Source organism: Ranitomeya variabilis, chromosome 4 (genome assembly GCF_051348905.1).
Source record: "Ranitomeya variabilis isolate aRanVar5 chromosome 4, aRanVar5.hap1, whole genome shotgun sequence".
In the NCBI taxonomy this organism is placed as follows: Eukaryota; Metazoa; Chordata; class Amphibia; order Anura; family Dendrobatidae; genus Ranitomeya; species Ranitomeya variabilis.
In genome coordinates, this window is record NC_135235.1 from 65,210,572 (window position 1) to 65,235,032 (window position 24,461).

At 37.8% G+C, this 24,461-nt stretch overlaps 1 protein-coding gene across 2 annotated transcripts; it reads right to left on the bottom strand.

The window, feature by feature from the left end:
• Positions 1-1,692: 1,692 nt before the first annotated feature.
• TLX1 (T cell leukemia homeobox 1) lies at positions 1,693-24,244 on the bottom strand. Of its 2 annotated transcripts, none has more exons than XM_077257078.1 (3): positions 23,596-24,244; positions 20,673-20,874; positions 1,693-3,433 (listed from the first exon to the last, which is right to left on the bottom strand). In XM_077257078.1, exons 1-3 carry the CDS (start codon positions 24,068-24,070, stop codon positions 3,211-3,213), a joined length of 900 nt encoding a protein of 299 aa, XP_077113193.1. In that variant the 5' UTR covers positions 24,071-24,244; the 3' UTR covers positions 1,693-3,210. The 2 variants fall into 2 exon arrangements, with proteins under 2 accessions (XP_077113193.1, XP_077113192.1); XM_077257077.1 differs by having other exon boundaries at positions 20,673-20,910.
• Between the last annotated feature and the right edge of the window lie 217 nt (positions 24,245-24,461).

Consider the following 24,461-nt stretch of genomic DNA (forward strand, 5'->3'; position numbering starts at 1 on the left):
TGATGCATTATAGGAGAACAGGTAAGCTACTATGGAGGTGTCCAATGACAAATTGTTGGCTGCTTCCATAGATGACCAGCAGAATTATGAATGCAGCTCTGGACTATAATATAGCAGTGTCACAATGGGTATACAAGGTTGCTAAACTATTTTTAGTGCGTAATGGAGAATATGACATTGAAATAGATATCCAGGCTCACGATTATTATTACTGTAGTCATTTTCCTACTCAAAGCAATGTATTTAGTTCCTTCTTTAATTTCCCCCAGTTTCAAAATCTGTACTTGCTGTCGATGAATGAAGCAATTTTTGTCTGGGAATCTGTCCTGATCATGTCTAACGAAGGTTCATGACTCGTAACCAAAGAGCTCTGACTCAAATAAAATAGTTGTATGAGAAAAAAAAACACATTGATTAGAGCCAAACTGTAATACCATAAACAGCCACTGGACAAGAGTGGCGCTATTGCTGGAATCAAAAGAAGCAAACGAAAAAAAAGCTACGGTAATTGTTTTACAATCTCATACAACTTCTTTGATGTGCTCAGCACCTGTGCAAAACTAGAACAAGACCAGGACTTGCTTTCAGCCACTGAAAAGACTGTACGCAATTAATTTTTTCATCCGTCAGCAAGCAAAAATCTTGAAAACTGTCAGAAGCTGAAACACAAAGGGACAATTATTATTTAAAAAAAATAAATAAAATAAAATTGTCTAATAGCTTTCCGTTTGGGAGTCTAATAACATTTTTACACACATAGCCAAATTTATAAAGCACATGCATCATTTTCCATGCCAGGAAATTATTATCCTGTGCAGATCAGTTAAGGCCAATGCTATTCTATCCAAGGCTATTGAACAGGGCAATATATGCACTTTGTGAAACTTTGATGTATTTGGCACATCATGAACAGTGTATGATACTTTTTCTAAATGTATCCCAAAGTAAATAGCACAATATAAGAATATCCCCTTAAAAGCAGATACAACCTGCATGGATTATTAAATAGATCGCTTAAAGGGGTTATCCAGGACTAAATTATTTAGGCAAGTTGCTGCTAACTACCTGCCTGTTCCATCCAGCACTGACTCAGAGTGATTCAGCTGCTCCACGTCAACACAGAAACTCTTCTTCTTCCGGGCTGCCCTGTCGACGTTGCGTGACTGCCGATGTCATGCTGATTGACAGCTGGCTTCCAGCAGTTAGGCAACAGGGAGTTAATTAGCATGACATAGGCAGTCACGTCCTATCAACAGCGCCGAGCAGAAGAGAAGCCGCTGCTTTCTCTACGTGGCATCAGTGGAAGCTGCAGAATTACCGGCAGGTGCGGTCAGTGACCAATCTGTGTCACTGACCGCTCCTGCCGATCAGTGACATCTGTGCCAGGCACAACAGGCAGGTAGTTAGCAATTACCTGCCTGTATTCTTAGGCCCACAGTAAAAAAAATCATATAGTCCTGGATAACTCCATTAACGCTCCCATACACATTAGATAAAGGTCATTCGAATGTCTCAATCTTGGTTGTCAGTGCGGGAAGCGGACAGCAAGGGACCTGACGGACACCGGAATGTGAGTATGTAGTGTTTGTTTTTTTTTACGTTTAAGCTGGTAACCAGGGTAAACATCGGGTTACTAAGCGCGGCCCTGCGCTTAGTAACCCGATGTTTACCCTGGTTACCCGGGGACTTCGGCATCGTTGGTCGCTGGAGAGCTATCTGTGTGACAGCTCCCCAGCGACCACACAACAACTTACCAAGGATCACGGCCAGGTCGTATCGCTGGTCGTGATCGTTGGTAAATCGTTTAGTGTGAAGGTACCTTAAGATCTATTAAATAATGTATGCAATTTTGTATTGTGAAATCTCGTGTCAAGCCAACTTTAGATAAATCTGCATTTTTTACTTGCTGAACACTGTCTTTTTGCTTTATCCACTCCCTGGATGAGTAACCCATTACCATTGTGACCAAGATATACAACAGTAAAGTGATGAGATTGTTTTTCATTATTTACTCTCAGGAATTACCATCCCAACTGCAGTGTTTATGGCAACTGTGGACATTACTTGAATGAAAAGTTGCTCCAAAAGTGCTGATCTCGCAATTCAGGCATTAGTTTTTAGTGATGTGGCTGAGAACACATATAAAAAATAGTCGCAAATCATTTTTAAAGGCTGCTCTGAGCTAGGGTATGTTAGTCACTCAGTCATAGGTTCTGTCTGAATTCCAAACAATGGGATTCAAACGTGCCCCTGACAAAACCCTAGACTTCAATTATTAAAAAAGTCCAAACATGCAACTTTGATGTACTTTTGAGAGCTTGGGAGTTTTTTTACACCTAACAATAGCATATTCTACTGTGCGAAAAAAGAAAATCCAAAGTTGCAAGTTGATAACTGAAGTTTAAAGTACCGTCATGGGCACATCAAAATCCCATTTTTGGGGAATTCAGAAGTAACTATTGATGGAGTCACAAACATGTGACCAAAACATAAAGCAAACCAGGCTTTAATCAGTTGGCCAACCTTGGGCTTGACATTTAAAAAATTGCTGTTGCATCAGTATATATCAAATTAATCCACTGGCAATCTGGTAGATCTGTTTTTATATAATCAATGACTATGATGTGAGTGCATCTATGTGGTTTTCTGGGTAATATATAGATAGCCTATCCTTAGCACAGGTCTACAATGCATGATTGGTGGAGGTCGTGAAGTGGTGCCTCTATATGTGCAGCTGTACCTCAAACTGGAGTTCAGCCCCATATTGCTTTTCATGGAGTTGTTGTGACCCCCTCCAATCACACATATAAATCCATAGGCAAGGCCATCAATATATTTTCCCCAAAAAACTCTTGAACTCTGGTAATATAAAATGGCAATTTTTATTATTCTAATGAGAAAATAGTTAATTTAACATTGGAGAATTAGATTTATCTCAAAACTCAGTGTCGGTAATGAGAACTAAACATAAATATATTTTGGGAACATATACGATCCTTGATGTTATTTTGTAAAATACAACAATTTAGTATAATAGAGCCTAGATCCAAAATAGAGGGTGGAGGCTTTACGTGACTCAGTAGAGACGATGAAGGTTGGGGTTGGCGTTGCTTCAACAAGTCTTGTCCTGTGGTTATGTCTGTGTTTCTGGAAAAAGTCCTCATTTCAACCAGTTCTTGCGCCTCCTAAAGTCCTAGTGTGTCCGTCTGTTCATTCACAGGCAGAGGCCACGGAGGTGACGCTGGTAATTTTCGAGACATCATCTGACCAAGGCTGGAGGTTCTGCAGGGCGAAGAGAGAAGAGTTGTGGATGCAGATTGGATCTGGCTGGAGAGGCTGGTTTATAGATTTCTGAAAGGCCTCTTGCTGAAGTTGCATTAATATCCTGTTGGCTTGTTGTCTTTCTGCTTCCCTCTCTTCAGCTGTCTGTCTTCTGTAGGTGGAACAACAATAATGTCATTCTCGTTGCAAGCATGTCAAGTAAAATAGCTTTGCTTTTATTCTTTATTTTTTATATTCTAATAAACCTAAATGTCATTGGTATGAAAACTGCTCTATGAAAATGTCTGAACAACATCAAATGTGTATTGTGCTATGAGTTGGCCATTAGGAGGATCCCACTGATTAGCCCTTATCTGACTGCTGATTGGCACAAGATCCAGGTCAGGATTGGGCTCAATATCATCATAACTGAGAACTCTTATAAGTAGGAATCTGATGTGACCTATGTGCTGGGTGTCACCATCAAGAGACTCTGCCATAGCCAGTGCCTTTAGCTATATTGCCCCAGGTGAAGGGACACGTAACTATAGCTGTGAGCAATTTTTGCCTCCACCACCATTTTCTATCAGTCTATGGACAAGTTCAAAAGTCTTTTTTTTTGCTGACTGATTGTCTTAAAAAAAAATAAAAAGTAGACCTGGATGGTTTTGATCCGATTTGCAAATCAATCTGGCGCATTCAACTGAATGACTAAAGATGGTCTTGTGTGTAGAAAAAAGCATTTTTAATCCAGCAAAAAACATGGAAATCCAATTGGATTTCCATGTGTGTGCTCGATTAAAAACGGTTTATTCTAGACATGAGTGCCGGGACCTGCTTTATTCATAATACTGCTTCCCACGAGCACCACTTTATACGGAGTGCCAACTTACCCTCTTTCCATTTAATTAATTCAATTGAATGGGTCCATGAAACAAAAAACAGATAGCAGTTGCCATCAGGATCTTACCTAAGTGCTGTCCATTTTAAGGGCAGATGCAGACGACAGTAGATTCTCTCATCCGAGAGGATTGTGTGGATTTTGTATATCACACTCTGATCAAACTCTGATCAATGTTTGATCATAGTGTGATTCGATTCTCTTGAATGAGGAGATGGAGAAAAAAAATCCAACACACGCAGCCCCATAGAAAAATATTGGGCCAAGTGTAATCCAATGTGTTGTCACACTCAGGACGAAAATACCGCCACTCGCATGAGCCGTAACGGCAAATTATTAGGAAACGTGGAAACTTTTTTTTTTTCATATGAGAAAAACATGATATCCTGATGGTGAAAATAAACACATGGATGGAAACTAAAATGCATAAAATGTGATCTTGGACAACGAACGCTAAAAAATGGGTGTCTGAATGAGGCCACTAAGGAATAATCGGAACAAGCAGATCATTCAGATTCTTTTATGTTTTAATTAAAATTTGCAATGTTCACATCTATTAGATTTGACAAGTGATTCATGAATCAGTTTTTGAAACAGTCTGTACACATTTTCTGGGATTAGTACAAGATGTCTTTTGTGATAATTGATTGGTTTCCATCTTATGCTTGGCAGGCATTAAGAAGTATATTTGCTTTTGACCTTAGTCTTTCAGTTCATGAATAGACTGAATCTATGTGAAATGCTGCCTGCACAGTAAGGCTACTTTCACACTAGCGTCGGTACGGGGCCGTCGCCATGCGTCGGCCCGACGTACCGACGCACGTTGTGAAAATAATGAACAACGGGGGCAGCAGATGCAGTTTTTCAACGCATCCGCTGCCCCATTGTAATGTCCGGGGAGGAGGGGGCGGAGTTTCGGCCGCGCATGCACGGTCGGAAATGGCGGACACGACGCACAAAAAAATGTTACATGTAACTGTTTTTGTGCCGACGGTCCACCAAAACACGACGCATCCGTCACACGACGGATGCGACGTGTGGCCATACGTCGCAATGTGTCGCTAATGCAAGCCTATGGAGAAAAAACGCATCCTGCGGGCAACTTTGCAGGATGCGTTTTTTCTCCAAAACGACGCATTGCGACGTACAGCAAGCGACGCCAGTGTGAAAGTAGCCTAAGGCTGTGTTCACATCATGTTTTAGGCAATTTGGATGTATACATTAAGCAGATGCCCCATATACATTAGGACCATCACTGTAGGAACTGTCTGTAAAAAAGGTGAGCAGTCACTATTACTTTTTCCGAGCACTCGGGGCAATATCATTTTCTACAGACACTTGGGAATTTTTGGTGGGAGAATTATGACTGCTTGTGGTTCACTCAAAGGGTGTCATAATCATTATGGGGGACACACGTGTATTTATTAATAGTTATGGGGCATTATTAATTTTGCGGGGTATTCAGAGGACATTATTAATAGCGGGCACCTAAAGGACATTAATACTTATTTAGGGGGCACTTAGGTCATCATTGTTTTTTAATATTACTGTTAAGGGGCACTTAAGGGGTACTGCTACTTGAAAGGGGGTACTTAAGGGACTTGTGGCATAATTACATAATAAGGGGCACTCAGTTAATTTTTACTCATTCTAGGGGCTATTTGGGACATTATTACTTTAAAGGCGCTTTTAAGGAATTAGAACTCGCAAAGTGGTCCACAGGGGATATTATGACTCTTTAAATGGTTAAAAAATGGGGACATAAAACTTTTTGGGGCTCATGCATCCTTTTCTTGCTGTTTGAAAAAATGCAGTTGATTTTGTTTTTGATTAAACATATGTGTTTTTTTACTATGGGTTCCTATGGCAGCCGTCTCAAGCATCTTCTTATCCAATACAACCTAGCATTTAACATATATATTATGGAAAGCGTTACCTTTTGTATTGTACAGAAGTTCGGTGTAGGAAAAACTAAAGGTCCGTTTACATGACCCAACCGCCTGCATGATACGACCGCCAGTCTGTAAACTTTTACCTATCTGCGGTTGTTTAAATACCGGTTTCCACAAACAGACCAAAGTAAATTATGCATACTGAGTGATCTACTAGATCACTCAGTGCGCATAGACTGCCATAGTTTTCGGCAGTGTGAGTCTTGATTACACAGGACGGTGTACCGCCAAGAATGATGATATTATGTTCTCTACTCTTCAACACCTGTTTACATGGCAAGATAATAGTGAAACAAGCATTTTTTCACAATGCTCGTTCACGATTATTTTACAGTGTAAATGCCCCTTAACTCCTTTCTGCATTACAAGAGTCATTGTCCAAGGGGACAAGTTTCTTACTGGTACTAGGAGATGGCAGCTATGAAGCTGCACAATTAGGAACGCAGCCCTGGGCAATAATACATACCGTGATACCTGATCAGTGTAAGGCAAAGACTGGCAAACTGTCTTTACACATTTGTGAGTGAAAAATCTGATAATAGACTAGATAAGGGAGAGGAGAGGGTGAGGAAATTTCAGAGCTACACTTAAAGATTATAGATTTATTTTGCAATGTTGGGCAAATTTACAGCGTAATTGTCGTTTTAATTTTTATTTAAAAAAATCAATGGTACACGTGAAAATTAGCAACTTTGCAATATATCTTATCGCAGAAATCTGAACAAGTCTTCCATTCTCCAAAGACATAATGATAGGGAATTTAGATTGTGAGCCCCATTGGGGACAGTGATAATGTATGTAAAGCGCTGTGGAATAAGATAGCGCTATATAAGCAAAGCATAATAAATAAATAAATAATAAAATTCTCATTATTCTAAATTCATGGGTAAAATCTGTATTCAGTAAATACAGATTTTTACATTACTAACATAGGAAATGGCAGTTGTTACAGATAATATTCTATACAGATAGGAGGGGTAGGGGAGGAGAAGGGAGAAGCTAGAGGAAAAACTCCTTCTTCCTCCCACCCTTCGATCTAAATGTAATCTAATCAGTAGGAACTGTCATCTACTATCTATGAAATTGAACACCTGTCTTCACTGAATACAGATTTTACCCATGAATTGAGAATTTTGAAAAATGAATAATCAGTCCTGGAGGAGACAGAAGCAGATTTTTGGATAAGATATATTACAAAGTTGCTTACTTTCATGTGTACTATTGATTTATAAAAATACAAATAAAACAACATAATATTGGTGCATTATGGAAATTGTGGGGCTGTTACCAGACCCATGGCAGTGCCAACTATATCATCCGTATCGTCTTTTTATGAAACCAGCCTTAACATGAGAAAAGATATTTCCTGACATGACATTTCTAAATTTCTGAATACTCCATTTGATATCACGTTAATTTAGAAAAAAATATATTTTGAATATGTATTATAAATGATGCTGTATATTTTGCAATTGTCTCCAACCTTTTTTGTTTCAGGGTGGAGTCTTTTGCATAAATGTTTGTCATGATTATTAAACAGCAATAATCATATGAGGATGATTAATTAGGGGCAAAAGTTTAAAGACCTTATCAGCATGTGTTTACATCTGCAACCCAATTATCAGAAGTGATAAAAGAGATTTGTAGTAAGTAAACAAATATGCAAACAAGAGTAAAACTATCTACAGAAAACAATCTTCCCATACCCATGAGAATCATTGGGGTGCATTTACACTGGCTAATTATTGTGAATGAGTTTTCCTAGGAAAGTTTGTTTCTCGATAATTTTGCAGAGTAAACAGGCTGCCAATTACCCAATGAACAAGAAAAACAGTTGTTTGTCAGATAAAATAATCATTTGGCTTGCTTAAAAGCCATCGTCCTTGGCCGCGCATCGTCTTGAGTAAACTGGATGTGCTACCGAGAGCAAATAAAGTCTATACACACAGATTGATCATTCTGTGCACATGGGAAGGGTGGTCAGCCTATTTAAATAGGTTATTAAACAGCTGCTGATCGACTTACAGGTAGTTGTTCAACATTCATTTAAAGGGAAACTGTTACATCATTTCAAGCATCTAAACTATCCCCAGTGTGTGATTAGAAATGAAATGTGCATCAATAACTTTTTGTTTTTCATTAAAAACGGCGCTGTAATGATGTCCAAAAAGCACTTTATATAGTTATATGGTACCTGCTTGTTTAGTCATAGGAGTGGGCTTAATTTTCTGTTCAGTCACAGGCGTCACCACCCAACCAATTTCATTGATTTCCTTGGTTGCACCAATGTCACTGGAATCCTGCGCTTGCACAGTGTGGTGCTTGGAGCTGCGTTTGCACAATGTTGAGCGGGCAGCTGCACTTGCTCAGTGTGTAGCGTGGAGCCGGCCACTCTAGTGCAGTGTCGAGCGGGGAATCGCGCATCTTGGAGCATGCGTGGCTCCCAGATCAACACTGTATAAGCATGGCTCACCACTCAACACTGCTCAAGTGCGGGTGGCTCCATGCTGCACACTGTGCAAGCGCGGCTCCTGCTCGACGCTGCTCAAGTGCCGCCGGCTCCATGCTATGCACTGTACAAGCACAGGTGCCCACTTGACACTGCGCAAGGGCAGCTCCAAGCGCCACACTGCACAAGTGCGGGATTCCAGTGACGTCAGTACAACCAGGGAAATCAATCAACTTGAGTGGGCGACGACGCTCGTGACTGAACAGAAAATGAAGCACACCCCTATGACTAAACGAGCTGATACCATATAACTAAATTGTTTTTTGGCCATCACTACAGCGACGTTTTTAAAGAAAAAAACGTGTTAGTGATGCACATTGCATCACCACACACTGAGGACCGTTTAGATGCTTGAAATGACGTAACAGGTCGCCATTGGATAGTGTTAATGCATCCTTAGACTGCATCAGACACAACAACTAATAATCTTGGGGAAAAGAATTAGTCTGTGTTAGGGCTGGCAGAACGCACACCGAGTAAATATGGAGATAATATTGGTGCGTTCGCAGCCCGGGGTCCACCGTGCAGGAGTGGACTTTGCTGCTAGTAAATTGCAGCACTATATGGCGGTATTACGCCTGAACAGACATGGGTTCCATCACCTGGTCTGTAAAGGAGCGAACTCTGTTGCTTCGCAAAGTCACCGGGATAAAAGATAACGCTGTGCCTTGATAATCTCACAGAGGGTCACAGCTCTCTAATGGAGCAGGTAGCATACAGTGGTCACACAGTCAGCAACAGCACTCAAACAACTCCTCTCCGGAGGTGCCAGAATTCTAGAGGCTATATGCCAGCCCTAAATTCACATACACAAACTCCTCTCCGGAGGTGCCGGAATTCTAGAGGCTATACGCCAGCCCTGAATTCATACACACAAACTCTGGAATTCTAGTGGCTATACAACCGACCCTGAGCACATGCTGACAGCGACCACAAAAGTAGCTAAGGTCATACACACATGAACTTAAGTTGATACTAGCGCATGGCCGTGCGGCCATGCGAACCTTTTATAGAGAAAACTCTCCAGGACCTTCCTAGTGGTCCAATAGGAACTGCTTCAGGACCTGAGCATGTGACCCCCGACCTTCAATGAGAGGTCGTCCCTTGGGCATGCCCAGTAGAGGAAAAGCAGGACTTAGTCCCAGGAGCGTCTGCTTGCTGCAGAACAGTGTTGATTACAATGGCTGAGTCTGGAAGATCAGCAGTAACCAGGCGCACAGTATCTGCCTGAGCCAGACGCTGGGACCGACGTCTCCACTGAGCAGACTCCACTGCGGCCGGAGAAGAATGGGAGACCGCAGCGGAGGTGGTTCGAGATTCCCCCTGTGCAGCGGCGGGAACTCGACACCTAACAGTCTGTTTCTAAAAAATTAATCCCAATCAAGCTGCACCCCCCACTAGGAAGCAACCAACGGTTAACACAACAATACCTGCCAACTTTAAGAAGTGGTTGTGCTGGAGTTATATGCGTTCTAAGCCAGAAGATTTTTGCCCATGTTACAAGCCATGCACTTCCATGCCCCATTTTTCTGCATGTGTGTCTGGACATTGGGCTCTGCCTGAAGATGAAGCATCCCTGAGTTATGCAATGGAGACTATCCAGAAGGTTATAATATTTTTTTGCACCATGCAGGATAATTTCCCAACTTTTCCATACAGGAAAGATATATATCTTGGTACCGTGTTAGCCAGTGGATAGAAAAATATTTAGAATTGGACTGAGGACTCTCAATTCTAAATATTTTTCCAACTTTTCCAGGAGTTCAAAAGGTCTCCTCTTTTTATTGGAGTCTTCTAGATGTTCTGGGAGAGTTGGCAAATAGGATTTACAGGTAAGTAAGTTATTTGGATCACCTTCAAGTTTTACTTAATGGGGTATAGAAAAAAAAAGTTACATAAATACTAAACCAGAGAAAATAAGTTAAGGATTCAACGAATAGAAAAAAATCCCTTTAAGGGACAGGGTGATCCACATATGTATAGCCCAGTTTAGGCTTTTTTCAAGGGGGTGGAATTAATGTAAATGCTTAGGTGTTTTATATTATTTAACTTAAAGGGGTATTCCAATCTCCAAGATCCTATCCCAGTATGTAGTAGGTATAATAATAATAATAATAATAATAATAATAATAATATTAGCAAACACTTCCAATTGAAATGTAGTATACTTCTCCTTATTCGCTATGTCGCTTACCCCATGTGCAGGGCATTGCAGTAGCTTAGATATCCATGGTTACGACCACTAACAACTAACTAACCGTCTCTATTTGAGTAGTCGTAACCATGGATACTGCAATGCCCTGCATACGGGGTTAGCGATAGCTTATAAAAAGAACTATACTACATTTCTAATTGGAGGCATTTACTTATATTCTTTTTACTATTATACATACTACATATTGGGACAGGATCTTGGAGATGGGAATACCCCTTTAAGCATAATGTGAAGCCCATAGAATTCTATGAGGCGCCACTGTACCTCAGTATGCCACAGCATTTCTATTTACCGTCATACTGACTGCATGCACCTTATGAATAAAGAATTAGGCAATGTTCACACATTCAGTATTTGGTCAGTTTTTTACCTCAGTATTTATAAGCCAAAACCAGGAGTGGGTGATAAATACAGAAGTGGTGACGTGTTTCTATTATACTTTTCCTCTTTGTTAAACTCCTGACTTTGGCTTACAAATACTGAGGTAAAAAACTCATCAAATACTGAACGTGTGAATGTGGCCTTAGTCTCACTCACGTATATGTACAGAATCTACTACAATTCAAAGATCCATCTAAACTGAGTCACCGTCATGGTCTACTATATTAGATGCATTTTACTCAATTACTGTTTTATGTCGAAGTCTGTCAGTACAGCTCACGTCTTCCTCTGGACTGACCACTGAGACAAGCTGGATGTCAGGGATACATAAGCCTAACAACTATATCTTTGCTGAAGGCAAAAATTGCAAAATGTCCTTGCTACACCGCCATCTTACTGACTGCTGTCTAATTATCACCAATCTTAGATTTTCACCCTCAGGGTTACAGTTCCTTCCAGTTTTTTAGGTTTCCCTCCAATTGAGAGATTTGCCGCTGCTCGAAGGTCTGCATGTCTGCCAGGGAGTTGTCTGAGGTCACATTTTGAACTACCGTACCATTTTTTAGCATCAGCAATGTTACCGACATTGGAGAGATCCCACAGAGCAGGATTCACATTGTCGATGACAAAGAGGAGCACTTTGTGCCCATGCCCAACATCCAGAGCCAGATAGACCTATATTCATTGTTTCTTTTTCCAGCTCAGCGAGATTTACATCAATGGAACCAGTGATGCCGAATCCCGTCAGAAACTTTGAGATCAGTTTTATCATCGTTTTTTGTACTTCTCTAGAGGAATAAGAGATGAGGGAAGTAAACATATGTGAACTTGCCTTTTTTTAGAATTAGACAAAGGGGTCTCAGGACAGACATTTCTGGAATATACACCAGTTATGCCATTAATATCTAATCACTTAGCTTCAAAGTAGGGTTCCCACTGGCACCCAACCACAGTGACCATAGAGGTGTACCCCTGTTCTGGAGATAGCTGGAGGTCCCAGCATCTATTAGACATTTATTGCACATACCATAGATGGGCAGCATGGTGGCTCAGTGGTTAGCACTCAGTTCAAATCCCACAGAGGACAACATATGCAATAATGCAACGTCTGCAGGGTTTTCTCCTACACGCCAAAGACATATTGATAGGGAATTTAGATTGTGAGTCCCAATGGGGGCAGAGATTATGATAAAGTGCTGTGGAAATTACTGGCGCTATATATGCAAATAAAAGAAATAAATATGCCCTAATTGTCTTTTGTGAGACAAACGCTTTAGGAAAAGTAGCACAAGAAATGCAAGAAGAAAAACTAGACTAGTGTGAATGTGCCCTAAAGCTCTGCACACATCATAGGTTTTTTTATCCAAAAAATGATAGAGATGAGTATCCAGCAACAGGTCCGAGAGAGCGTGATTAAAAACAAAAAATTATTATAATTTCATTAAAAAATGCAGAAAAAAATAGGGGCAGTCCCCGGGAACTGTGCCATGTTAATCGAGTAGATCTGACGCGTTTCGAACTAGGCAGTTCTTATTCATAGTCCGGCAGCAGTAGCATACTGTATATGTACCAGAACATATAAATTCAGTCCGTCACAAGGTCCTACTGTGAAATCAGACTACTGTATAGCATTTCATACTGCCTCTTTGTGTGTTAGTGTAGTCTACTACGCTATTTCATACAGGAAAAAAAAAGTATGTCAACGCACCCAGCGTGCCCCAAAATGGCACTCTTTAGGCACACATAGGATCAATGGAGCTTCATAGAAATATTTGGTTTTGTGAATACCTTAACAAGAATGACAGGCTGATAATAAGAATCCTTTATACCCATAATAAAAAGAATCTTTGTATTCATATGGCAATATTATTCAAGTCTTACAATGCAGCCTTTAAGGCCTTGTTTCCATTCAAGGGTCTGTCTTATGCTCTTACCCTATCTATGGTGTGGTAGGGAAACTGATGCCTATACTGATCCCATATATTTATATGGGATCATTCCAAGACATCCATGGTCGCTCTGGACTAGTCCTAAAGCTAGATAAAAAAAAATTTGCATGCGATATTTTTTGGCCCAGCTGGACAGGTGCACAACCTCACATCAGTTGGGTCTGGCTCACACATAAATCAACCGTCTGGGCACAACAGGTTTGGGGAAACCAAGCCTTACATTGTCAGATTTCTTTGCATTACAATGGAAAGTACTCCTTCAAATCATGACAAAGATTGTTCAGGGCATAACAGATATACAAACAGTACATAACATCATTATGGATCAATGTGAGGTAGCATTTACAAGCTGGGGTCACTCAGTGTTCTCCAGCCTGCGGGGTACTGCTTCAACTGGACACAACTGATAACAAAGAAGTGCTAGTCTGAGAAACGTTTCATGGATATCCAACGTCAAAACTAAGAAAAATGGAACTAAATGACTGCATAGGAAACTATCAAAGACTGGAGGCATGGACATATGATGAGGGTCGTCAGTGGACTTCTCTCTATGCACTGCTCTTATATGTGCAATGTCTGTAGAGGCCAATAGTGATGAGTGAACGTTCTCGGATAAGGTGTTATCTGAGTATACTCGCGTGCTAAGCTTGAAAAATATGTTCAAGTCTCCCCACCTGCATGTCTCGCGGCTGTTTGACAGCCTCAACACATACAAGGATTGCCTGTTTATTAGACAATCCCTGCATCTGTTGCTGCTGTCTAAAAGCCGCGAGACATGCAGGCGCAGGGACTCAATCATATTTTTGGAGCACGCTGAAGACACTCTGTTAGCACCCGACCATGCTCAGATAACACCTAATTCGCTCATCACTAGAGGCCAACAATGGTAAAGGTGTTCATGAGATTGGTAGCTACTAGTGATGAGCGAATATATTTGTTACTCGAGATTTCGGGGTCCTCCGAGTATTTTTTAGTGCTCGTAGATTTAGTTTTCCTCACCTCAGCTTAATGATTTACAGCTACTAGCCAGCTTGATTACATGTGGGGATTCCCTAGAAACCAGGCAACCCCCACATGTACTTATGCTGGCTAACAGATGTAAATCATGCAGCTGCGGCAAGAAAAACTAAATCTCCGAGCACTAAAAAATATACGGAGGACCCCCGAGCGTGCTCGAGAAATCTCGAGTAACGAATATATTCGCTCATCACTAGTAGCTACAGTGAATCAGATTGCATGTCAGTGAGAGAACAGTCCAAGTGCTAATTCTGGGTATAATATGACTCAGTTATTTGTCAGATTTTATATTCGAGAAAGCTTGGTGCTTTTACTTTTTTGCTTTTTGGCCCATAGTTTTGAGATTGGGTTTTCACAGATTTGTTGCATCCTGTCCTTAGATTTTCTGCCTGAGCATTGTACAAGTAGTGACAAAGTTGTGCACTTTATGTACCGATCCAGGGTCAATAGATAGACTTAAAAATGCTTCATGCCATGTTGCTGATCCTTCAATAAGACCAGCCGGATTCAACAACTGAACCAGCCGATGCCGGGAATGATCCCATAGAAAACAAAGGCGATTAGATCTGGTGTCAGATTCCAAAGTTTACAAATCACAAAGAAGATGAAAAATTATAGTAGGCAGGATATATGGCAATAAGGCCTTACAACAGTAGCAGATGCAACATGTATGTCATTTTTTTATGAAATGTTGCATCTTGGCTAATAGGTCCCTGTACACATAAGCTCAGCCACTTAGCTAGCATAAGGCTACATTCCCATGATGAGCTTTTGGTGAGTTTTTGATGTTGCAGATTTTCTCCACCAGTTCTGCACCCATTAAGTAAAAAAGTTTGCCTACATTATTTTGAAAAATTAAGCGTGAAAAAATCACCAAAAACTCACCGTGGGAATGTAGCCTTAGGCCCCTTTCACACATCAGTCTATTGCCGTCAGTCACAATCCGTTGGCTCGATGGATCCGTCGCAGATTGCGAAAAACTGATGCGACGGATCCGATTTTTGGATGGATTCGACTAGCAGATCTGGCTAATTGGAACGAAGCATGCACAGTTTAAAAAAACCTAATCCGTCACCGGATTCCGTCATTTGACGGATCCGGTTCCATATGCTTCCATTCTAGCAAACGATGGACGGCAACAGATCCGTCACTGTCCGTTTTTGCAACGTACACCAAAAACGTTACTTTGTCCGTTGTCTCCGGCCGCCGGACAAACAATTTTCGACGGATCCAGCGAACGACGGATGAAACTTGAGGCCATCTGTTGCAATCTGCCGCTAATAGAAGTCTATGAGATAAAAAAAACTTATCCGGTGGTATCAGTCTCCGGATCCGTTTTTTTTCAAAATTTGACGGATTGCGACTGATGGCAAAAAACTGATGTGTGAAAGGGGCCTTAATGACAAAGCAGGGAAGCATGAGCAAGCATTAACTATTTTTTCACCTCCCAAAACAAGTAGTTCACAAATCATGATGCATATAGACCATTTAGTTGAAAGCAATTTGCAAAAAAAAAATGTTTATCATTCTAAACTGCAAATAGGAACTATATGGCATGGGGCAGCCGCTAATCTCTGCAACCTGGAATCACCATAAAGCTGGATATAAAGGATTCCAGAATAATTGATTCGGGGATTTGTATTCAGGAGAGTTAATTCAGCAAATGGTCTTTAGGATAAGCAACATATTTTGGGTGGATAGATAATATTAATTATTTATAATACTTAATAGTCTTGTAAAACCAAATAAAGGACTGAGTAAATTAGTATAAAATATAGGGAGCTAAATAGTCCAGTACAATAATATACAGCACTGGATAGTTCTGCTCATTAATATGAAAAAGATAATCTAATATAATAATATACTATACACTGAAAAGTCTTGTATTAAAAAAACTACTGGATTGTCTGGTATGATAAAATAAAGCACTGGGTAATCTACAAATAACATGAATAATGTAATATAATAATGTACAACAGAGAAATATGCAGCACTGGAATGTCTGGTGATATGTAGATATATCATAACACACATCACTGGATAATGTGGCACCATAATAATATACAACACTGGGTAATTTAGTATTATAATAGATAAGAAAGAAATATATTGTAGAGGTCAGCCCGGGATAAAAAATAGACAGCACCGGATAGTCTAGTATATATATATATATATATATATATATATATATATATATATATATATATATTTATTTAATATAAAACAGGGATAGTCTATATAGTAGCATACGGGACAGAATAGTTTTATACAATGCAGCATGGAACTAGGATTCCAGTGTACTAAACTGAATGATCTAGTCTTATACACAACACAGAATATTCTATTAGAATACTGTACAGCATTGGAAAGTCTAATAAAATATATGCCAATGGTTAATGTGGTATAAAAATTGACAGCTTGGATAGTCTAGTAGTGTAAAAGCATAATATAGCACTGGATAGTTAAATATAATAAACTGCACTGGATAGACTAATATTATAATAGTAATATAACAATATACACCACTAGATGGTCTTGTAATTTAATCATATACAGCACTGGATAATCCAGTAATACAATAATATAAAGCACTGGATAATCTAGAAATATAATATACAGCACTGCATAGTCTAATAATATAACAATATACAGAACTGGACAATCCAGTAATATGACATATAGCACTGGATAATCCAGTAATATAATAATATACAGCACTGGATAACCTAGCAATATAATATACAGCACTGGATAGTCTAATAATATAACAATATACAGAACTGAACAATCCAGTAATATAATATATAGCACTGAATAATCCAGTAATATAATAATATACAGCACTGGATAGGCTAGGACACTAATATGCAGCACTGCCTGCTCTAGTATAATAATATACAGCACTGGATAGTCTAATAATTAAACAATATAGAGCACTGGATAATCCAGTAATGTAATAATATAAAGCACTGTATAATCCAGTAATATAATATAAAGCACTGGATAATCTAGAAATATAATATACAGCACTGCATAGTCTAATAATATAACAATATACAGAACTGGACAATCCAGTAATATGACATATAGCACTGGATAATCCAGTAATATAATAATATACAGCACTGGATAACCTAGCAATATAATATACAGCACTGGATAGTCTAATAATATAACAATATACAGAACTGAACAATCCAGTAATATAATATATAGCACTGAATAATCCAGTAATATAATAATATACAGCACTGGATAGGCTAGGACACTAATATGCAGCACTGCCTGCTCTAGTATAATAATATACAGCACTGGATAGTCTAATAATTAAACAATATACAGCACTGGATAATCCAGTAATGTCATAATATAAAGCACTGTATAATCCAGTAATATAATATACAGCACTGGATAATCTAGTATAATAATAATCCACAGCACTGGATAATCTAATAATATAAAAATATACAGAACTGGATAATCCAGTAATATAATATCCAGCACTGGATAATTTAATATTATGATACATAATTCTAACTATTCTAGTATTATCATCTACAGCATGAAATATGGAGCATTTGATAGTCTAGACTCTAGATCCTTGGGTTATTCCACATTACACTGTGTAATACACAGATCTGGATAGTCTCGTAGTATAATGTGCTGCACTGGATAGTCTATACTCTATAGGATACACAGCTGTGAATATTCAAGTATTATTATATGTAACTGGATGGTCTGGTATAATGATATACAAGACACATATTGTAGTTCTGGGCAACTAAAGCGAAAAATATCACCTGTCTGTAGTGATTTCCCATGTGACCAGGAAGGCATCGCACACAGCAATTATTACAGACTTGTCACTTTGGGGGGCTCTGAAGACACTCATGACATCTTTTGCAATAGAGCAGGATTGTGAGCAAACTCCACCTATATAGAGATAGTCTGGATTGTTTTGTTATAGTCTAGAATTGGTGATCTAGTTTTACATTTCCACTATTTTAATATACTGTATACATATATTGTGGAAATACAAAACTATATATATACACTATATATATACACCAGATCGATAACGGTATATATATATATATACACACCAGATATATATACACCAGATCGATAACGGTATAATGTTACTTGTTAACTTTATTATGCATAATGACAAGTGTATATACATGTGATATATGTGAAAAAGTTTAGTACAAATATCCTATCACACGTAGCAAATTACGATGCTCGGAAGATTTCAATCACTCAAGGGGTTAATTATCTGATGTAATTTAGCCGGTAATTATGAACTCGTAGAAAAAAAAGGTCGTTTAACTGTTCAAATTAATTGCAATTTCATCTGAATGCACAATTTCCTATATGCACCATGGGATATTGTGCGGCAATATACAGTAATATAAGATGCCGGTAATATTGTTAACCTTAGATGACTTATCATTCATGCCTCCTCGTCAATAAAATATTCCTCTTTTAAGTAAGATAAATATTACTAGGAGGGAAGAAAGAAAGAAAGAAAGAAAGAAAGAAAGAAAGAAAGAAAGAAAGAAAGAAAGAAAGGAAGGAAGGAAGGAAGGAAGGAAGGAAGGAAGGGAAGAAAGAAAGAAAGAAAGAAAGAAAGAAAGAAAGAAAGAAAGAAAGAAAGAAAGAAAGAAAGGAAGGAAGGAAGGAAGGAAGGAAGGAAGGAAGGATGAATGAATGAATGAAACAACACAATTAATGGAGAATTGTGGGTTCAAGGCCTCCCAAATAACAATAAGGTTGTAATAATACAAAGAAAATAAAGAAAGGCCGTACTCCAAAAATATGCAAAAAAAAGTTACATTTAATTAGCCCATGTGGCAACGTTTTGGTACACAGAATCTTTTTCAAATGATTGAGAAAGGTTCTGTGAACAGAGACGTTGCCACATACGCTAATTACATGTAACTTTTTTTTTTGCATATTTTTGAAGTAATATAAAGTCCACTTTTTTCATCATTTATTGGAGTGCTACCTCCTTTTTTATTTGTTATTATTTATACAAATGGATATTTGCTTGGATGGTTTTGCACCCCGAATTCATCTATACGGTGCTGTTCCATTTTTTCTGATATATACATAATAGTAATAGACAGATAATAGGATAGATAGATAGATAGATAGATAGATAGATAGATAGATAGATAGATAGATAGATAGATAGATAGATAGATAGATAATAGAGTAATGTATTTCATAGACATGTGGAATAATTTTTAGAGTGATGATGTCAGCTACAGGTGAGGTGACACATAGTTGCAGGTATGGAATGTTGTATCGATCTTTTTTACTAAATGGATATTCTGCACTCATTGTCCATAAGAATGATACCGAAACCCTGGCACAAGAGCTGCAAATGTACATAAATAGTGCAGTGTGAATATTAACAAAGGCCCAATGGAAGAAATGCATCGGAGAGATTAACAAAGTCTAGATACAGACTAGCTTACTACTAAAAGGGAATCCCTTTCACCCCATAGCCCTCTGTATAGATAGTGGCACACATGGCAGCCAGCAATTATTATCATTGACGAAGTGATTCTTCCCTATGTAAACATAAGACGTCATATGATAATACAGTGCTGCCTCCTTGTCAGGGATGGGAATGGGATTATTTATGGCTCTGCCATTACTGAGGCCACATGCTCAGTGCAGGAATGTGTAGGATAATCAGTCCTTACTGTTAGGACCCAAAATATGCACAATAGTTGATACAACACAGGGTTTTAAATATAAAGGCTTTTGGGTTACAGGACATGAAGCTAATACTGTACATTATACAGGCAATGCAAAGTCAGTGCTGTCAATAGATCCTTATGTATTTCTGACAACAAACAGGCCAGAAGGCATCTCAGCACTTGACAAAGATACAAAGAACATAATGAAAGTCCACAAAGGAGGCTAGGAAATAGAATAAAAACAAATACATTATATATAGTGTACGTGCGTATCAAACATATGTCTATTGTCTCTCTGTTATTTATCTAAATATCTTTATATCTTCTACATTTTATAAGGTTACATTGATGGTAATGTATGTAGAACCAGGAAATGTCTTCAGGTGAAGTCATAAATATATGTAATTTAATTCCACCTCTCATAACTATAGGTATTATCTATCATCTGTCTACATTAAGAAAAATAGAGCAGCACCAGAATAATAAGAGTGCAAAGCCACCCTAGCAAGTACCAAACCTTCCAAATATGAAAAAGAAAAAACATCTGGAGGCAGCACACCAGAATAATGTAAGGCGAAGCTTTCTTTAAAAAGCGTGATCTTTTATCAAAGGAAAAAGGTTCACATTTTTGAACCGAAACGTCGCCTTAATGGGCCATTAAAATCACTTTTTACATTTGCTGCCTCCAGATGTTTCTTTAATATAATCTATCTATACATAGGTAGTGTCCATTGTGCATGCAGGTCCATCAGATGGATGAAGTGTTGCCTTGTTACCTCCACTTGGTCCTGCGGTTCTGGAACCAGGTCTTGACCTGGGCATCTGTCATCTTGAGCGCCTTGGCCAGGGCAGCCCTCTCGGCGGAGGCCAGGTACTTCTGGCGGTGGAACCTCTTCTCCAGCTCGCAGATCTGCAGTCTGGTGAACGAGGTCCGCGGCTTCTTCTTTTTCGGCGGCGTCCGGTTCTGGTACGGGTGACCTATACGGCGTGTTACAGTGAACGGTGAGAGCGCCACTGAGCGGAGGACAGAGGCAGAAGCGGCATCAGCAGCGGAGAGACAGACAAGGGTCATCAGTACAGGAACACTGGAGCCACACAGCACAACACACAGGAAACAGTCACAGAAGAATGCCACAGGATCTATCATCTATTATCTATCATCTATACAGTATATAGCATCTATTATCTATATATTATATATCATCTATTATCTATTATCTATCATCTGTACATTATATATCATCTATTATCTATTATCTATAATCTATCTATTATCTATATATTATCTATTATCTATCATCTATCTATTATCTATCTATAATCTATCTAATATCAATTATCATCTATGTATTATCTATCTATTATTTATATATTCTCTATCATCTATCTATTATCTATATATTATCTATCTAATATCTATTATCATCTATGTATTATCTATCTACCATCTATCTATCCATTATCTATCATCTACCTATCTATCTATCTATCTATCTATCTATCTATCTATCTATCTATCTATCTATCTCTCATATCTATCTATCTCATATCTATCTATCTCTCTATCTATCTATCTATCTATCTATCTATCTATCTATCTATCTTTCTATGTATGTATATTTCCATCTGTCTAACATCGATTCCCCTTTTTTATATTAAGAACGACATAAAATTTCCAACATATCTGTGTTTATAATATTATCTAAATCGTATACAATATATACAAAACATATTTATAGATAAAGATAAGTATATTTAAATAAATATGAAGTAAGTAACATTAAAGAGAAAGTGTAAAGTGAAAATTAAAATTTAGAAATAAAAAATATGAAAAGTTAATTGCGCACACAATAAAAATTATATATATATATATATATATATATATATATATATATATATATATATATATATATATATATATAAATAACATTAGAAATTTAATTTCGAGACATCTAACATTGTTCCTCATATTATCTACACATTCAAAGGATAGCTCTGGTTGTAGGGAGTTTATTATTATTTTTCATTACTGTTTTCTTATAATTATGGTGAACTTGGCAATGTAATTATAGGACACCTAGCTTTTTTTCTTTTATTTTATCGACATTTAGATCGCTCTGGTGGTAGGGGGTTTATTATTATTTTTATTTTTCATTTTTTCTAAAAAATATATACAGGAATGCACAGATTATTTATGTGTGTCTAAATGAAACACGTGACATTGTTATAGTGTGATGGCAATGAGAAATAATAATAATAGAACAATATTTAGACTCAGCTAATTTATTAGCATGTTATACATCATGAGTTATATTAATTATGTAACTCACATATGTGTTATATACTCATGTATACATTATATATTATATATTATTTATATATGTATAAGATCTGTATGTTTTGTACGAGGCACGTTTTAATACTTTTACCTAATTTTATTGTAACATTATCAATCAATCAATCAATATATATATATATATATATATATATATATATATATATATATATATATATATATATATATATATATATATATATACATACACCTTCCTAAACACCTCTCTGTTGTGATTTCAGCATTACCACTAGACCCTAAATAGTCTCGCAATTCTAAATAAAATCAACTTACCCAAAACGCAATTGTTTTTTAAACTGGTATTGTGTAATTAAATCAACCTGTCATGTAAGGTTTTGAAGCTGAACCATATGCTGTACAGCTCCATCTTTCTTTGTATTATTCTATTTCTGCAGTCTGGTAAAATGTATAATTAAAAATAAACAAAATCACACTCCATGTAAGTATTTTGCTATTACAGTTAATAACTGCAGAAAACAAAAACTGCAGTATATAATAATTATTACAATTATCATATACATGCATGCAAATCCATAGTACTAAATTAAATACTATTAAAAATGAATGTATTACTGCCACTGCTATTATTATCATCACCACAAATAAAATAATAGTCATTTTTATTTTATGGACTAGTGGAATTTATATTTAGTATCAGGAAATAATATAGCTGATAATAAATAAATAAATATAAGAAATTGTTCATATAATAATTTAATGGAATAATAAAATAAATTAATATAATAATACAAGTATTATAATAATTATTGTTATTGTTATTTTAATAATAATACAAATGATAATAATATTATATTAATTTATTTTATAATAATGTTAATAATTATAATAATAATTATAATGGTATTATTATATCAATTTATATAATAATAGTAATAATAATAATAATTGTATTATTTTATTTATGAATAATAGTATTATTATATTAAATTGTTTATTAATAATAATAATAATGGTATTATTTTATTTATGAATAATAATAATAATAACAACAATAATAATGGTATTATTGTATTTATTATTAATAATAACAATAATAATAATAGTATTATTATATTAATTTATTTAATAATATTTTATTAATAATAATAATAATAATAATAGTAGTATTAATATATTAATTTATTTCATAATAATAATAATAGTAGTAGTAATATCAATAATATGTTTTATTGTGAGACCTTTAAGCCTGTCAGTACAGCAGGTCAGCATACTCTTGAGCCTGGCATGGAACCTCCTTTGGTGTCACAGGCATTGCTGTCACAGAGAGTGCAGGTAGCAGCAGAGGGAAGCACAGAGGCCAAGCAGAGCTTGCAGGCACCTACCTGTGAATCTGTCCTTAGTATATCTCCTGTTACTTTCCATCCAGGGGAAAGTTAACCCTGTGAGATTGTTCATATTGTTCATGGCCGCCACACTGGGCACAGTGGGCATTCCAGTGGAAATCGGTTGGTGCATGCTGCCAGATAAAGGTCTGTGGGCAGGGACCCTAATAACCCCCGCTGCATTCAGGTTGTTTCCATTCATGTTCATCCCCATGTTCATGTTGTAAGAGCCCGTCAAGGAGGCCATACTGCAGGCATTGTTGTTGTATCCCCCGGTGCTGCTGGTGCTGTAGTTGCCTGTCATGGTGTTGTAGGCGCTGCTCACAATGCATCCCAAGCCATAGTCGGAATCCTGGAGCCTGGCACTGGAAATCATACAACTCCCCTGATCTGGACTGTTCAAGATCTGATCAATTCCAAAGCTGATGGGCTCTGCATGGCTCTGGTGCAGGTGGTGAGCCCCTATGTGATCCATGGTGGAGCTCCAGCCCCACAGCTCCGATCACTTGTTAGGAGATAAACAATGGAGCTTGGTCTCGCTTCAGTTGCTTCCAATTCCTGGGGCAGGATAAAAAGAGCAAAGAAAGAGCTGAAGTGGGGAGTGCTTTTTGCATTTGGTTAGTGCTCTCTGTGCAAACTGTGACATCAATCATCCAGCCAGGAGGCCTGAGAGAGGCAGCCAGGACTCTGCCACCCCAGATCTCTGCCTATTGGCTGCAACACTTCAACATGCACTTGAATGACAACCTGAGAAAGGAGTCTCCTTCCTCCCAGCCAAACCCAGCAGCGATCATAGGTGCATATGCCTGGCTCAGCCCTACACAGTGGAGTCAAAGGGGCGTGGCATGAAAGACAGGCTGCAGAGA

Bases quoted from the DNA above. Each gene is read 5' to 3' on its own strand.
- TLX1 (XM_077257077.1), bottom strand. From the start codon at position 24,070: ATGGATCACATAGGGGCTCACCACCTGCACCAGAGCCATGCAGAGCCC. The intron at 20,911-23,595 runs GTAGGTGCCTGC...TCCTCCGCTCAG, and splicing joins TACTAAGGACAGATTCACAG to TGGCGCTCTCACCGTTCACT. The intron at 3,434-20,672 runs GTAACAAGGCAA...TTCCACCTACAG, and splicing joins AACCGCAGGACCAAGTGGAG to AAGACAGACAGCTGAAGAGA.